General features: G+C 35.4%; 2 protein-coding genes across 2 annotated transcripts in view; one reads left to right on the plus strand and one right to left on the minus strand.

Annotated features, from left to right (window-relative positions):
- Nucleotides 1-2,886, minus strand: part of LOC123563161 (DNA-directed RNA polymerase III subunit RPC4-like) — a 34,597-nt gene extending 31,711 nt beyond the window's left edge. The window contains exons 1-2 of the mRNA XM_045355782.2: nucleotides 2,793-2,886; nucleotides 96-217 (exon numbers count right to left, since the gene is read on the minus strand). Coding sequence (XP_045211717.2) covers nucleotides 96-175 — 80 coding nt within the window. The 5' untranslated portion in view covers nucleotides 176-217; nucleotides 2,793-2,886. The remainder of the gene's footprint in view (nucleotides 1-95; nucleotides 218-2,792) is intronic.
- Nucleotides 2,887-2,903: 17 nt separating this feature from the next.
- LOC123563162 (F-box/LRR-repeat protein 15-like) lies at nucleotides 2,904-15,654 on the plus strand. Its single transcript, XM_045355783.2, has 5 exons — nucleotides 2,904-3,000; nucleotides 7,047-7,207; nucleotides 8,369-8,926; nucleotides 10,356-10,487; nucleotides 11,888-15,654. Exons 2-5 carry the CDS (start codon nucleotides 7,098-7,100, stop codon nucleotides 12,075-12,077), a joined length of 990 nt encoding a protein of 329 aa, XP_045211718.2. The 5' UTR covers nucleotides 2,904-3,000; nucleotides 7,047-7,097; the 3' UTR covers nucleotides 12,078-15,654.
- Nucleotides 15,655-17,451: the final 1,797 nt, after the last annotated feature.

Below are 17,451 nucleotides of genomic sequence, written 5' to 3' on the forward strand. Positions count from 1 at the left end.
AACACCTGGTTGTAGCAGTCTGATTCTACATCATGTTGCAGGTATCATTTACATCATAAAACCTGATAACATAGTAATAAGCAATAATGTATCACCTGGCCCCTTTTCCGCTTGGTGCCCCTGTTCTTCCAATCAGGCCTCGAGGAAGTTGTGGTGGATCTCCATCTGATGCCATCTCTATCAATGTAGCACTCTGTGGTAAGTCACCTCAAAAACTCTAAAATTATGAGATAACTATAAATATAAACCAACCGCTGTTGGTTTTCAATGATAAATTTTAATGGCATTACTGGCTAGCAGTTGTTAATAAGACACTTGTGGGATCTTGATCAACATTTTGAATGAGAAAGTAGCAAAGGAATTTGTTCTTGCAGTTCAATTAATGCAAGAGTAATAGGTATAATCAAGCCACTAACCAAGTTTGATGAAGATCCATAAAGTGGTTCGTCAGAAGTTTAAAGGTATTTCTAGTTTTAGTTCTAGAGGCCCCTAAGAGGGGTCAAGTACCCTCATTTGAAAAATTTCGGAGCAGACTTTATCATGATGCTACCAACAAAGTTTCATAATGCATTTATCGGTTAAGTAAACATCATTAACAGTTGAATAATCATTAAAATGCTATCCCTAATATTTTGCCAATGATGAAATACTGCGATATTTTCCAAATTCCTATCCACTAAAGGCAAAGGATATATAAGTAAATGGCAAGCTAATGGCAAAAATATATATTTTGCTAAGTGCACAAAAATCAAGACAGTCCAAGATAAATGGTGAGCTCAAATCCAATTACAAGTTATTCTAGATTTAATAATACTTAAGAAGTTTTAACGTCTACAAGTCAAAACCTAATTCAATAAATATAGCGTAGAAGATATCATCAGTGTACTAACAAAATTACAGGCTTAAACCACTATTTTGTTAATACTCATTTATTTATTTTAGGTCGATTGTGAAGCAAGTATTACAACTTTTAATAAATCACTCTCGACACCTCATTCCTGATCATGATGGAATCCATCACCATGATGGTATGAGAGAAGAGAAGCCAGTTTCCCTTTTAATGCTGATTGCCAAGCAATGGAGTTACTGGTACAATTTGGCTTGCATAGCAAAATTATCTTGCTAAAACCACTATGTGGCTCAGTGCAACTGATAAGCTACGCATTTTCGTCAATATCCAATTAAATTCTAAATGTAAGCTATTGTTTAGACCAATCTTCACTTGTGTTTTTTAAACAATCAAGTGAACATGACACAAAATACAAAGGTAAATAAAATTTTCTGCCTACAAAATGTGAAATGTCTCTGGCCTTTTTTTAGCACAATTCAACTGTAATTGTCATGCAGTTTTACACATTGTATGAGAGTTTTGTTTGAAATATGTTTAATAACTGGAAATTGTGTCCATAGGACATGGATGCCCCCACATGCTGTACATGCCATCCTCTTAATATAGCAAAAACTATCAAAGGGTCATAACTGCAGTAAAAATATTCACAGAAAAAAATCCTTCCTTCATCAAGCTTGTTCATCTGTGAAAGTTTGAAGCAAATCGGGCTGATAGTTGTTGGACACACAATTTGACAATATATTTCTCTAGCAAAAGCTATCAAAGGGTCATAACTGTGGCAAAAATAGTCACAGAAAAAAATCCTTCCTTCATGGTCATCTACACACCAAGGTTGTTCATCTGTGAAAGTTTGAATCAAATCAGGCCAATAGTGTGGGAGAAGTTGGACACACAAGATTTCAGTATGTACTGACGGACGTACGGACGGACAGCAGCAATGCTATATGCCCACCACATAAACGTGTGGGGGCATAAAAAGAAGAAAAAATGGAGGTCAAACATACTTTTTGAGATAGCTAAAAAATTTCAGTTCAAAGATGTTTATATGCTGTTACGGATCTCTGAGCTGAAACAAATCCTGTATTGTACCTAACCAGAAATCGTGCCATAAGTCTGTCACGCTATATAATCTTATCAAATTATGTTGCACTGATTATTTTATTATTATCATTATTATTATACCAGATTTATATAGCGCCCTTTTCATGATAAACAAATTCAAAGGCTTTACAGCAACTGCAGCCACACAGGGTGCGAAATCATCCTCTACTAGTACAGACAAAGAGTGATCTGACCAGAGGGACAGAGTGAGATAAAGCCCCCAGGACAGACAGAGGGAACTTTTCAGATACAGACATGTCTGGCTAACTTAGCCTAGCTCTTTTCGAATAGACAGTCTGGTTCTTTAACGTGCCCGGTCTATAGCACCGATACATGCGAAGCAGTCTTTCCTGGGAAGAACCAGACTACACGCCTCTAGTTAGGTGGGAGACACTCGAGCATTTTATGCCAGATCAAAAGAAAAATGGATATTCTAAAGGAAAAGGTGAGTCCATTGCATTTCATTTGATGAAAGTATAGCATGACAGATTTCTGGCACGATTCCTGGTTAAGTTTCTGTACGGGATTTGTTTGTTTCAGCTCAGAGATCCGTAACAGCATATAAACATCTCTATGCTGAAATTTTTTTGCTAAGTCCAATCAAGCTCATACTCAGGTCAAATCTAACCAATAGGATAATAGCAGCCAGGATAATACCCAAATTTGAGAATTTCACAACACGGTTGCCCTCTGTGGCAAAACTAAAAATTCTATAATATCGCGAAATTATATGACAAACTGAATATACGCGTTCGAATAGAGGCAAATATCACTAGAATTAGTAAAAAGAAAAATACACTTATGGACCCATCAAGCAAACATGAAACTCATGGTCACTTACAACTGATTCAGATACAATCGAAAAAAAGCTAGAATTTGTGCAATATTTCATCTGGAACATCAGACGTTGTCAGAAGCATGCGTTTCTGCAGTTTAGACTTGTCAAATAAAATTTGATTGGACAGAAACATGAAAAATTAACTAATCATCTCTTCTGTTATAAGAGCGGTTACGTCAAATCCTACAACAACAACAACAATTATAGGAAGGTAAGAAAATGCACAGATGAGTTTCTTGACGATTAATTAAAAAAAAAAAAAGGCAAGAAATGATCATAAAATCAATCAAAGCAAGGCCTCAAAGTGAGCCTGAGAAAAAAATATTTGCTTCTGTAAATATTGAAATGGGAGAAAATATTGTGCAGAAAAAACTAATAAATCAGAGGCAAAGGGCACACCAAGTATCAAAGAGTTTTTTTTTAAAGACTTCCTGAAATGTTCCATACCAGTCTTTAAAGACTTAACTATGGCTGTTAAAAACACTGTCTATGGTGTGTGAAGATGCAATTTCAACATCATATTCAAGATGTTAAAGTAAACCCAGGGAGAGAAAATACCAAGGTCCCTACTGGGGCTCGAACCCCGGACCTCGAGATCTGTAGGCGGACACTCAACCACGTCGCTAAAGGGTTAACCCAACAGCAAGGCTGTTGGAAGTGGCCTATAAACCTACTATCACTACACTTCTCCCCCTTTACTTTTCAGAGCTTACCAGCTCTCCAGTATGACACTCCATGCCCACCGCATGAGTCCGTCAAACACTTCTGACACCATTAAAGTAAACCCAGGGAGAGAAAATACCAAGGTCCCTACTGGGGCTCGAACCCCGGACCTCGAGATCTGTAGGCGGACACTCAACCACGTCGCTAAAGGGTTAACCCAACAGCAAGGCTGTTGGAAGTGGCCTATAAACCTACTATCACTACAATGTAAACAGTACTGTACACGTCTTTTAACTGTTACTAAAGAACTGATAGTTAAAGAAATGTCCATAGAAATTGCAGCATCAACAAATGAGACTTGTGAAATAATAGGAAAGAATATCACTTCCTACTACAGTTCCTTCATCCCAGCCAAACAAAAACAAATATAAAACAACTCTATGTTGCCATTGACTTTTCAAGTGGGCATATTATAATCTTTTTAAAATTGGTACCGGGTACATTATGTAAAAATCCCCTAAGTTTGAGAAAGGTGGGATTTTTCTCCTAAGAAGGTGCAGGCTGCTTTGGTACCTTTAAAAAAGCCCTGAATGAAATATCCACAGACACTTTGGTTTCCATTTGTTACATTTTCAGCTTGTTTTAAAAATATTCCCATTTACTATTAATGCAATATTAAACAAGAGCTGTCCGTAAGACAGCACACTCCTATATTCGGCGATTTGACAGTAAAATGAATTTATGTCAATATATATATAGTACCAAAGTTATGTCCGCAGAAAACAAAGTTTGTTAAAAAATTTAATGCAGATGATGATGATAAAGGTACATTTTAATTTTCAGATCATTATCTTATATTGTACTATTAAAATTATATCCAGGAGAAAGCGAAGATTGCCAAAAAAAAAAAAAACTTTTAAGATTGAAAGGGGCTGTCAAAAATACAGTTAGTATTATGGGGATTTTAACCACACATGCAGATGATGATTATAAAGTAATATTTTTAATTTCAAGTCATTATCTTTTAAAGTTCCAAAGATATCCTTTAAAAAAAATTTAACATGAAAATAATTCCAAGTACCGGTATAACAACTTGGTGACCTTGACCTTGGGTATAATGGGCCCAGCCCCTGCACATACTTTGTTTGTATGCTGGACAATGTTTACGTGAAGTTACAGTGAGATATGAGCAATAGTAACAAAGATATGACAGAAAAACAAAGGTTGCCGAAAAATATAAACCTTAAAAATAACCTAAGTATAACACCTTGGTGACCTTGACCTTGGGTATAATGGGCCCAGCCCCTGCACATACTTTGTTTGTATGCTGGACAATGTTTATGTGAACTTACAGTAAAGTATAAGCAATAGTACAAAGAAATGACAGAAAAACAAAGGTTACCGAAAAAAACTTTAACCTTAAAAATAACCGAAGTATAACACCTTAGTGATTTTGACCTTGGATATAATGGGCCCAGACCCTGCACATACTTTGTTTGTATGCTGGACAATGTTTACGTGAAGTTACAGTGAGATATGAGCAAAAGTAACAAAGGTATGACAGAAAAACAAAGGTTGCCGAAAAACATTAACCTTAAAAATAACCTAAGTATAACACCTTGGTGACCTTGACTTTGGGTATAATGGGTCCAGCCCCTGCACATACTTTGTTTGTATGCTGGACAATGTTTATGTGAACTTACAATAAGGTATAAGCAATAGTACAAAGATATGACAGAAAAACAAAGGTTACCAAAAAAAAACTTTAACCTTAAAAATAACCTAAGTATAACAACTTGGTGACCTTGACCTTATGTATAATGGGCCCAGCCCCTGCACATACTTTATTTGCATGCTGAACAATGTTAATGTGAAGTTACAGTAAGATAAAAGCAATAGTAATAAAGAAAAACAAAGGTTGCCGAAAAGCTTTAACCAAGAAAGCTCAGCTGATGCCGACGCCGGAGCGAGTAGCATAGTAACCCTATTCTCCAAATAGTGGAGCCAAAAAGTAAAAATTGCTTAAATTACTTCAGGATTTTGAATACAATTCCCTGGGCTAAGAAATTTGAGAAGCTTGGTTTTGCGCAATTACTGACTGGATCATGACATTGTATGGTTATAAGAGATGTACTCTCCTCATCAGTCATTTTCTGCAGTGGCAGAGTGGTCTAAGGGGCTCATGATATCTATGCTTGTATATTTATATAGCCATGGGTTCACCTCCCTTTGGGAGCTATCTGTTTTCTATTTTTTTTAATCTTAAATATTATACTGGTATTTTCTTTTTAACCTTTAGCCTGCTAGCGGCAACTGATTCTGCCTTTGCGACCATGGTCTGCATTGTTCGCTATTCAGTCAGTAAATTTTCTGTGAACACCCCTTTGAATAATAAATGGTATTGCCTAAATTGAATGATGGACCAGTCCATTTAGAAATCTAGCAGGGTAAAGGTTGAAACTGTAATTTTCTAAAGTTAAAGGAAAAAGAATACACATATAAAAAAAGAACAAGAAAACAGAGGAGTTATCCATACAATGAGTTCAGGATGTAAGGATGCACTGGCAATAAGTCTATTTACCATTCCAAGCTTAATCTCATTGCATCATGTTTTGACATATATACATGTACATGTAATGCAAAGTGGCTACCTCTTCTTAGTCAAAAGTGATTATATTTAAGTGTTAAAAAGATTTTGCTGTTAGGCACTGCTGTTTTACAAAAACTGGCTGTGTAATCAGAACATTTTACTGAAAAATATGTCTTATCCTTGGAGCTAGTCTATCTTACGACATTTGTCACGGCATCAGCTTTATTACTAGTATTTAAAAGTATCTACTCATTTACCACATGATAGATCTGCACCAAATTTTCTCTGTTGGATTGTTGCCATCTTTCAAGTTTCTCAAAATGGTTTGGCTATACCGCAAACAGGAGGCACCAGAAACTAAAACTAGTAAAAGTATAGAAAACACATTCAAACATAGCTCATAAACCACTTGATGGAAAGTCTCCAAACTTTGACTTTGGCAATACTCATAAAGACCTCTGTCATGTTTATGCAACAGGTTGATTTCTACACACAAAAAAAACCACAATTTACCCTTACCATGCAGGACACAATTAATTCTGCCTTTGCGACCATTGTAGATCATGATCAGCCTGCACAGTATTGCTTTGGTAAGCACCCCTTTTAACAGTTAATGGTACTGTCCATATTGAAAGATGGACAAGTTCATTATAGAAATTTAGCAGGGTAATGGTTAAGAGACTTCAATCATGGTCATCGTCATAAATCTTTACAAAATTTGGTTTGTAGCAATATTGAATGCATATCTCTCCCAGATTTTTAAACAGTTTCACTACATTGCGTATAGGATTAGCCTGGGCTAAATCTTGAAAAAAAACCTCATTAAATGACTAATTCTTATAAGCTTCTAGATGAATCTTAATTAACCTTGTCTACAGTCTTTCATGATATAGTGATATACCTTTCTCTCAGTCTGTATACGGATACATTATAAACTCATGTAATACTAGTAACCTGTCAGAATTGTTTTAGTCAAAGATAGTAGATGTTAAATTCAATTTCAGGCAAAATGTGCGAAATGTTGATAAAAGAAAATCGAAACACTGAGTAGCAGAATGTCAGTTATGGAGAATGTACCTGGTTGCCATGGAGATAACTATGTAACTAGAGAGGACAAAGATGATTATAGACTACCAGATGTGACAGGGAATGAATATAGTGCTAGGTAAAGTATCATTTTAATATAACACATATATCCATATAATGATTTTAATATTTTCATAATTCTGTCTTTTGGTATTATTAACTTGACTATTCAAAGTATAATGAGAGATGTTCTAATCATGCGTTGGTGTAAATCATTTAAAAAAATTTTGCATGCAAGGTTGTATTAAGTAACCATTGTTACAGTATTGAATTGAAACTTTACACAAGGCTTTTTGGTCATCAAGCCTACTGAAAAGCCTAGCCAAGTTAGGTAACTCTTCACACAATACATCCTTCCCAACAAACATACTGAAAGAACCAAGTTAGACAAATCTTGGTTAAAAATCAATTCAAATGATGGCCCTTTTTGACTTTCAAGATTTGGTTAAAGGTTCACTAACAGCTTTTTATCATTGTCATAATATAATTTTATTTTGTAATAAAATAGTCTTGTGTAACTGTTGCCTGAGCGATGGCAGTTTTAACCCCTGTAGTCAGCTTGGAAATTGTCAACCAGTTGAACATTTCACTTACGGATAGGTTTGTTTCGAAATTTGATCTGTTACACATTGCTTAAGGATGACTACCCGTAATAGGCCTCAATTTCACCAAAAGCATACATACAACTTGATAATGTAAGCTTTGAAAATGTCAAACGATAGAAATAAGGTGCATATTAACATGTTATATAGTGACAGAAGTTCTCAAAAATTTCCTTTAGATTACCTCCCCTGATAATTTTGGTTTTTCATGAGTTATCTCCCCTGAAAACTAGAAAAAAAATAATTTTCTCCTTTTCCCTACAGGGAATTTTATATTTCTTTTTGATGTTTGTATCAGAATCATATAATGCAGCTTTCTACCGCAAAATTTTCTCGAAACTCGAGCTCAGACTCTCATAATCAAAGAAATTATATATTTCCCATAGGCATCAATGTTAACTTCAATACTGATTATCTCCCCAAAAAATGATAACATTCGAAAAATCTCTCGGTGAAACATTTTTAATTTTTAATGTCTTTAAAAAGACCAAATTTCATTTAAATATTACCATCCAGTTACAAGATATGAAATATGGCTATTACACCATGTTATCCTTAAATGAATAGCATTTTTTCTTAATATATGAATTTAAACAATAATAGTCTGTAAGGTTTATTTGTTTGCCTCTTGATTGCAGTAGGGACCATTATGAAGATGTACCATCAACGAACCTGTTTGATATCCCGTGGGATGACGTATTGTTTCAGTACATACTGCCATTATTGCCTGTCCAAACTTTATTCCAGCTGCGACGAGTTTGTAAGACTTCATTGCTCATGATCAAAGATTACTTGAGCCAAACCAAAGAAATAAATATTGCCAGGATAGCTGGGAAAGTGACAACTACGGCTTTCCATATATTAACAGACGAGAATACAAACCTGCTACGTCTAAATTTACGAAATTCAAAGGGATGGTTGAGTGATGAATTGTTAATGCCAGTTTTGAAGTGCAATCCAAGACTTCAGTTGTTAGATTTGACTAATTGTACGAGTGTTACCAATGCAGTTCTTCAATGTGTGGCTGTTAATTGCTCAGGTCTACAGAAGCTAATACTTCGTGACTGTGTCTGGTTAAGTCCAGAAGGAGTAACTGTGATAGGTCTTTATTGTAAAGATTTAGAAGCTATTGACTTCAATGGGTGCTGGAATGTTAATGATGAATCTTTATCCGTTCTTGTCTCCAGTTGCCCTCGGTGAGTTTAAATTTTCAGTGCTGTGCTTTACCCTGCCTCTTTCAAGTGTGATTATCATCCTCTTGAATGGTCTGCCTACAGTTTTTTTAATTCCACATTACATGTACCCATTCTCATATGTTGCCAGTGTGTAAAAGATTTAGAAAATGAATAAATAATACAGTACGGTATAAATTAGACAACTCTTATTAAGAAATTCTAGATCTAGTGCCAACTCAGGAAGTTTATAGAAGACTAAAATTCCTATTGCTTTTGGGTTTTTCTATGTATTTTATTATCACATAGGAAATGGTCATCAAAATGCCACAGGAATCTCATCTTTGTTGGTAAGACTATTCCTGTATTCTACGCAAATCTTTCACTGAAATGTATTTTATTATTAGATACATATTTAAATTTAAGAGTTGAAAATCCTCATCATATATTCTGTATTTCATTTCGCTAAATGTTGGTCTAGTGGTAACACACTAGACTGTCAATCCAGAGGTCTTGGCTCAAATCTAGGATCAGGCACTGGAAATTTCTGAGGTACTCTTGGGTGTTTCCCACCTAACTAAGAGGCCAGTACTGGTTCTTCCCATGAAAGATGGGTTCATGTGTATATTGGTGCTTTACACAGGGCTCGTTAAAGAACTAGACTCTCTATTCACAAAAGAGCTAAGCGAAGGTAGCGGTACATGTCTGTATCTAAAAAGGCTTTAATTCTCTCTGTTCTGTGGGCTTTGTCTTGGTCTGTCCCTCTGGTCAGATCACTCTGTCTGTACAGGTAGAGGATGAAGCCTTTGAACATGTTTGTCATGAAGTTGGCATTATATAAATCTGGTATAATATATTAAATGTAAAAACTGTTATGACTAACAGGCATAAATTTGTTAAAAGAAACAGCTAGTGCTTTAAGTGATAGTAAAATTTAATTATACTTTGGCTAGTTGTACGTTTATTGTGACAGTTTTTCACCTAATACACACTAGTATTTTTACATTCATACACATGTTTAACACCTTTAGCCTACTGGCTACGAATTTAGTGATTCTGCCTCTGCAACCAGTGCAAACCAAGACCAGGCTGCATGTCCGTGCAGGCTATCTTGGTCTACACTGCTTGCTTTTCAGTAAGTAAATTTTCAGTGAATACCCCATTGAATAAAAAATGGTACTGCATAAATTGAATGATAGACCAGTCTATTTTAGAAACTTAGCAGGGTAAAGGTTAATACATGATTACATATATACTGTGTAGTAATTGTTCATTATTTCAGATATGAAATTAGGCATAATACAATTTTAACCATTAACCTGCTTAATTTCTAAAATGGACTGGGCCATCATTCAATTTGGGCTATACCACTTATTATTCATAGGTGTGTTCACTGAAAATTTACTGACTGAATAGCGAACAGTGCAGACCATCTTCCGTTTTCTTTTTCTAGGTTGAAATCTGTACAGCTGGCGAAGATATATGGGCTAACAGATAATTCCATGACTGTTCTAGCTAAGTGTAGTAGTCAGTTATATCATCTAAATATCCAGGGATGTTGGAGAATAACAGATGATAGTATCAGGTATAATATATATAATGTACATTGTATTCTGTTACAGACCAGAGTTGAGTTTATAACGGGGTCTTCATGCCTCTAACCCCCTATAAATCTGCCTTGGATAAAAGGAGGCAGTCCCAAAACAAAAATGTATGCTTCCCCCCCCCCCCCCCCCCCCCCCCACCATTCTGAACTTAAAAATTCCCAAATGATAGTTAACTCATGGATTTTGCTGTTTTACAATAGGTTTGCTTCTTTGTATGCTCATTTTTGTAATGTAAAAAACGTAAATTTTATAATATTCTGTTGAACAAATATTAAATTTAAAATGTCATCCCACATTTGTAAATATAACAAAAAAGCATCTTTATATACATTATGATAACTCAATTTTTCCTAGTTTTGCCAATATCCAATTCCAATTCAAAGATGTCAGCGGCATTTTGTCAATTAGACTTGAAGCCAAACTACAACAAAAAAAATATTCCAAATTCACGGCCAAATTTATTTCTCTATTGAACAAAGAAGATTGAAACTGTGTGTTTAATATCATGAAACACACACACAGTTTGTATGTCACAGTTATAAAATCATAGCGTCAAATGTCATAGCGGCATGCTGGAAAAGAAATCGCGCAAAATAGGTTACTATTTGATGAATATCTTCAAAGATATAGTTAACAATCCTTGATAACATGTTAGAATCGAAATAATAATATATCTCAAACGGTGATTAAAATGCTCTTTAATAAAATCATTGTCGTTCAGATGCGTATCATTATATCACTCGGACTGCACCCTTAAGATATAATTTCATGGCATCTGAAATCCAAATAATTATTTTATTGAATGACAAATCACTAAATGAGATGTCTTATTTCTTCTTATATGTAAATTAAACATATGAGCCGTGCCATGGGAAAACCAACATAGTGGCTTTGCGACCAGCATGGATCCAGACCAGCCTGCCCATCCGCTCAGTCTGGTCAGGCTCCATGCTGTTCGTTTTTAAAGCCTATTGGAATTGGAGAAACTGTTAGGGAACAGCATGGATCCTGACCAGACTGCACGGATGCGCAGGCTGGTCTGGATCCATGCTGGTCGCAAAGCCACTATGTTGGTTTTCTCATGGCACGGCTCATATAACTTGGCAGGTTCTCATTGAAGTGTTATCTTTACAACTCTTAAACTTTCAGACCCAAAATAAATAATCAGTAAAATAGACAAGCATTTTTCCATATAAACAATATATTCTAGTACCTTGTGAAGATCAATGTAATACTGTAACTTATAAGTAGATGTTAATTTTGTTTCTTTGAAAAAAACTTGATAAAACTGACAATTTAACTTTCTGAAGTTGGACGTCTTGTTCAAAATCTATTGTTATTTGCACAGTTAGAGGGAAAGAATGATTTTCTTCTTCAGGTTTCTGGCAGAATATGGCAAAAATTTGAAGATGTTACAGATACGAGAATGCCATCAGGTTACAGAGATGACATTATCAAAACTGCGAGAAAACGGCGTCAAAATGGATAAATTATCCCCACCAAGTAGTTATCCACGAGTCAGTCAACTTCTGTGGAGCATGCGACATAAATTAAATGTTCAGATGTGAATATCACTTTGGAAAGAAAATAATTGGTGCAAATAATATTGAGCCGCACCATGAGAAAACCAACACAGCGCACTTGCGACCAGCATGGTTCCAGAGCAGCCTGCACCTCTGCGCAATCTGTTCAGGATCCATGCTGTTCGCTAAATCAAAGCCTGTTGCAATTAGAGAAACCGTTAGTGAACAGCATGGATCCTGACCAGACTGTGCATATGCGCAGGCTGGTCTGGATCAAAGCAGGTTGCAAATGCACTTTGTTGGTTTTCACATGGTGTGGCTCAGTTATATTATAGCGAGCTCGAAGAGCAGGCCCAAAGGGCCTGCTCGAGAATCGAGCTTTACGGTAACGCAAGTATACTTCCACACTTGGTGATGGATTTGAAAAGTTTCGTCGGAAGTTCTTAAAAAGCGCACCCTAACGGATAGGTGCTCACAGGAAGTACTTCTTTCCGGAGTGAATACAGAACTTCATTCAATTGCTAAAAAATATTCATCACTTAACAGTAATGAAAGAATGCTTTCCAGTTGTTTGAAAAAAAATATAATTTTCATTTAAAAGATCAAGCATCGGCCAGAAAATGGTAAAAATGTCATTAATAAGCAGAAAGAAACGGGAACGCGGTAATGACGTCACCGTGATACCGGCTTCCCGTAATTTTTGCAACGTATGATATTCACTGTTATAGGTATGGTGACACTAAATGTAGACTTTTTCAAGTGAATGGGTTCTCCTGAATTCTTTTGAGTAGGGAATAGTTTCTGTGTGACAAATAAATGATGCATAATATTTTTAGCTAAATCCGATTTCTTTGAGCTCGCTTTGAGGCTTTGCCTTATTTGATATTAATCATTCAGTTAAGAGACCATAACCATTTGGCCTGGGAGACATAGATTTCAGCACCAAATATTATTTATCTGACTGGTAGATTTTTTACTTCAATGTCAATATTCAATACTTCAACGAATTTGAAAATGCTACTTCCTGCACTCCGTACTGGCATTTCCTGTGATTTTTCCCATGCCAGCAAAACCCATCAGGCATCCCCTTGTGCTGTTGATTACTGCTAACAATTTGTGCATAGATTATGTATTCATGTAAATGCGATAAAAATCTAATTACTTTTATAGTTGCTCTTTTTTCCTTGACTGAAAAAATGCTATTTTACCAAAACATACATTAGCCTACAAATGATTAAATTAAACTGAACTTTGTTGTTGTGTGTCTTTGAAACATCATGACGTCATTTCTATTTATGGATGTTAGCTTCCCACACTTCATAAAATATTGTCTGCAAGAAAAGTAATTTATGACTGGATGTAGATGCAGATGGGAATGTCCAGCTTTTGTGTAAGCTCAGCGCAGAACCTCATTACTGCCCAAACCGTAGCTCGAAAACCGAGATATACAACCAGCAGCACATTATTACACTCTTTTTCTAGGTTAACACCCACATGTATAAATACTCTAACAAGCAAGCTTTGGCATTGGCAGTTTTGCCTAAATTGTGGCTAATTTCACTTAAAGGTAGTCTGAAGCTGTCGCATCCCTAGACACAAAGGAATGATATTATTGTTATTGTATGAATATTGTTTTGTATTCAAATGATTGTCATTACATTGTTTTGTGGCAAAGTAGATTACTTGATTACCAAATTTATTTTATTTCAAATATACTATACTTCAAAAGTATGGACCAAAGTATGAAATAGCTGCTGATAATATGATGTTTGTTTCTTAGTGACTAAACTATAAATTCCGCACAATAACTCAAACGAAAACATGTTTGATAATTATGATTTTTCTTCACTGAAATGTTTCAATACAGAAAATATTTTTGTATAATATCACAGTATGCACTTAACTTCTATCATTGACAACCTTTTTAAGTTCAACGATGCATGAGAACCATAACAATCAAACAATAAAATAAACATGCTGTTGTTTAAATTATTGTGCGGGAGTAGTAGTTAAAATTGGTTTTAGCTACACTTTTACAAGAATAGTGGGAACTTTACTTCTCACCTGAATGTCTGCATCCAGTGCACATTGGTTAAAATTTTACATGCAAGGTCAAAATTATCTCAGTAACTGTTGCATAAAATATTATAAGATTGAAACTTTATGCAAGGGTCTCCTTGCCATTAAACATACTGAAATAACCAAGTTGGGTAACTCTTGGTTGAACTTCATATGAATTATGGCCCTTTTATCAAGCTATATCTCAGTAACAGCTATTTGCATTGGACCGAGTTTCACACAATGCTTGCCACAATCTCACCTACTGAATTAACCAAGTTAGATAACTTCTAGTTTGATTTAATGTAAATTATTTCCCTTTTCTGACTAAAAGAATTAATATTCAGTATAGTGTTGCATTTTAAAATCGTAATTCCTACTTACTCAGGATGTAAACAAAGAGTTATTTTTTCAGTTTTACTATGCAGAAGTGCTGAACATCAAATGAATACAGTGCCAGACCAGTTTTACTCCTACAACATTATTCATTGTATATCATATTGAGCAAAAATTGCTGCGGCACCTGTGATTGAACATAACCAATCAATTTTATTTGTTTATTGATATAACATGTAGAGTTTTGTCTTCTGTATTCTTAATTACTGTGCTATGTGATATCTGGTTAACCCTTACCCTGCTAGATGAATTTGTCCATCTTTCAATTTGGACAGTACCATTAACTGTTTAACGGGGTGCTTTCCAAAAACATACTGACTAAATGGCGAACAGTGCAGATCTTGATCAGACTGCATGGATGTGCAGGCTGATCATGATCTACACTAATCGCAAAGGCAGATTAAATTGTGTTTAGCATGATAAGGGTTAAGACTGACTTCTGATGATGATATATTATACAAAGACTCTTCATAAGTAGAAGTTCTTTACATAATCTGTGCCTGTATTCGTTTTAAGCCTCAAATCTGAAATTAAGGCTAAAATGCCAATTTGTCAATGCAATCTTGTTTTATTAAGTGATCATAGTTGTTAAAAAAAACTTTGGTTGAAGGAAGTTCTTACTATAGGAGAAAGGGCTGCATATTTTCTTCATGTTTGATGCATATTCAAAGACGTTAGTGACTTTATTTTAGGTGATGTGTATATTTCAGGCTTTAAATGTTTATGCATACAGATATTTTCTTGTTCTGACCAGCTACTCAAATTGCATAGCATTATACTGCTAAAATCTAGTATGTTTTGTATTGTGAGGAAAGTAAGACTTTAACCCTTATCATACTGGGCATGACTGATTCTGCCTTTGCGACATGTGTAGATCATGATCAGCCTGCACATCCATGCAGTGTGATCAAGATCTGCACTGTTTGCCATTCAGGCAGTATCTTTTTGGTAAGCACCCCTACTGACAGATAATGGTACTGTCCTTCTTGAAAGATGGACAAGTTCATTATAGAAATTCAGCAGGGCATTAGGTTAAAACTACTTTCTTTAACAGATCATTTGACGACTGTGCGAAAGGTGATACATATTTTGTCTCAGTATTTGTAATGAAATTTGTAATTGTTGAAATATTGTTATTCTGTCTGATTATAAAGTGATGTATACAGAACTATGGTGTTTTTTCTCCATTTAAATAGCCAGTATAAAACACAAGATGGTACATTTCAGAGCTCTAGTTCATGTATAGTACAAACTGGTTTTCTTAGAAAATAGTCAAAAATTTAATGCAAGATGGCCATGTTCAGGAAATAAAGGTTTTAGAATATGTCATGATTTAATACAGTTTAGGGGGGCCTCCGTGGCCGAGTGGTTAAGGTCGCTGACTTCAAATCACTTGCCCCTCATCGATGTGAGTTCGAGCCTCACTCAGGGCGTTGAATTCTTCATGTGAGGAAGCCATCCAGCTGGCTTACGGAAGGTCGGTGCCCGCTCTTGATGATATAATGCATGGAGGGGCAGCTGGGGTCTTCCTCCACCATTAAAGCTGGAAAGTCGCCATATGACCTATCATGTGTCGGTGTGACGTTAAATCCAAAAAAAATTTTTAAAAAAAATAATACAGTTTAGTAATGACACAATGGCAGTAACACAGTGGTCAAAGCAATAACTCCGCAAACTATGTACTGCCGGCCTTTAATATTGAAGGTTTCGAAAAATTTTACAGACAGTAATGTTGTCCAATGTAATTTGTAAAGGCATTTTGAATTTTAGTTATAGGCTGGCTTAACTGATCCAAAACTAATTTTTTACAAACAGTAATGTTGTCCAATGTAATCTGTAAAGGCATTTTAAATTTTAGTCATAGGTTAGAAATAATGTCACTGGAACTATAAAATTGTGTATAAGGAAAAGAAAACAAGAATTTTGCAAATACCGGTAGTACCTTGATCTGTTTACTTTATGGTCTGAATATGTCATAAAAATATATTGCAGATTTTATCAAGATACAAATGCTTCACATCACTTGCGATATGGACGTCAGAAATCAGCCAACAATCATTAAAACTAAGAAGCAAACTTAAACCTCTAATGCCATCCGTGAAATTTAAATGGCAGACAACAGGAAGATGCAACATTTTTATAAAAGAACGTATGATTTGGCAAGTTATTTGATACAAACTGATGATTGGCTTTTGTTAATTGTTTTCTTTTTTACGTGTGGTCAGTCAAAGTATGTTTATACAAAAACAGTTTCTGCATGTCTTGACTTACAATCCTCGAACCTGGCAGGAATATTGCTGTTAGGTAGAGGATGACCCCTTTTGATTTTGACTGTTAGTACAACAAGAGCTGTCCGTGACAGCACCTTGACTTTTGTCAGTGCTTGACTGAATTAGAGCTTTTGCCAGTAAAAACTTTATACCAAAAATTCTAAGTTGCAAAGAGGCATAACTCTGTCAAGATTAAAATCAGAGTTATGGCGATTGTTTCCCCTGGTGCAGACTTTGATAGTTGTTAATAACTATGTTAAGTTTCAAGTCAAATCGAGATATCTGACTTTATCAAAAACTTTAACCAAAACATTCTAAGTTGAAAAGGGGCATAACTCTGTCAAAATTCAAATCAGGTTATGGGGATTGTTTCTCCTGGTGTAGACGTTGATAGTAAATAACTATTTTAAGTTTCAAGTCAATAGCTTTGAAAGGAACAGAGATGTTTGACTTTATCAAAAACTTTAACCAACGCCGATGCCAGGGCGAGTGCAATAGCTCAACTTTTTCTTCAAGACGTCGAGCTAAAAACTGTTTCAACTAAATATAAGGAGAACTCCTTGACCTAATATCCTCAAATTTGGCAGGCAAACTGCCCATGGACAGGGCAAGATCCTTAATGATTTTGAGGTCAGTGAGTCTTAGGTCAAGGTCACAGTGATAAAAATGCATGTTTCAGCTCAATATCTTGAGAA

The sequence above is a fragment of the Mercenaria mercenaria genome, chromosome 2 (genome assembly GCF_021730395.1).
Source record: "Mercenaria mercenaria strain notata chromosome 2, MADL_Memer_1, whole genome shotgun sequence".
Lineage (NCBI taxonomy): Eukaryota > Metazoa > Mollusca > Bivalvia > Venerida > Veneridae > Mercenaria > Mercenaria mercenaria.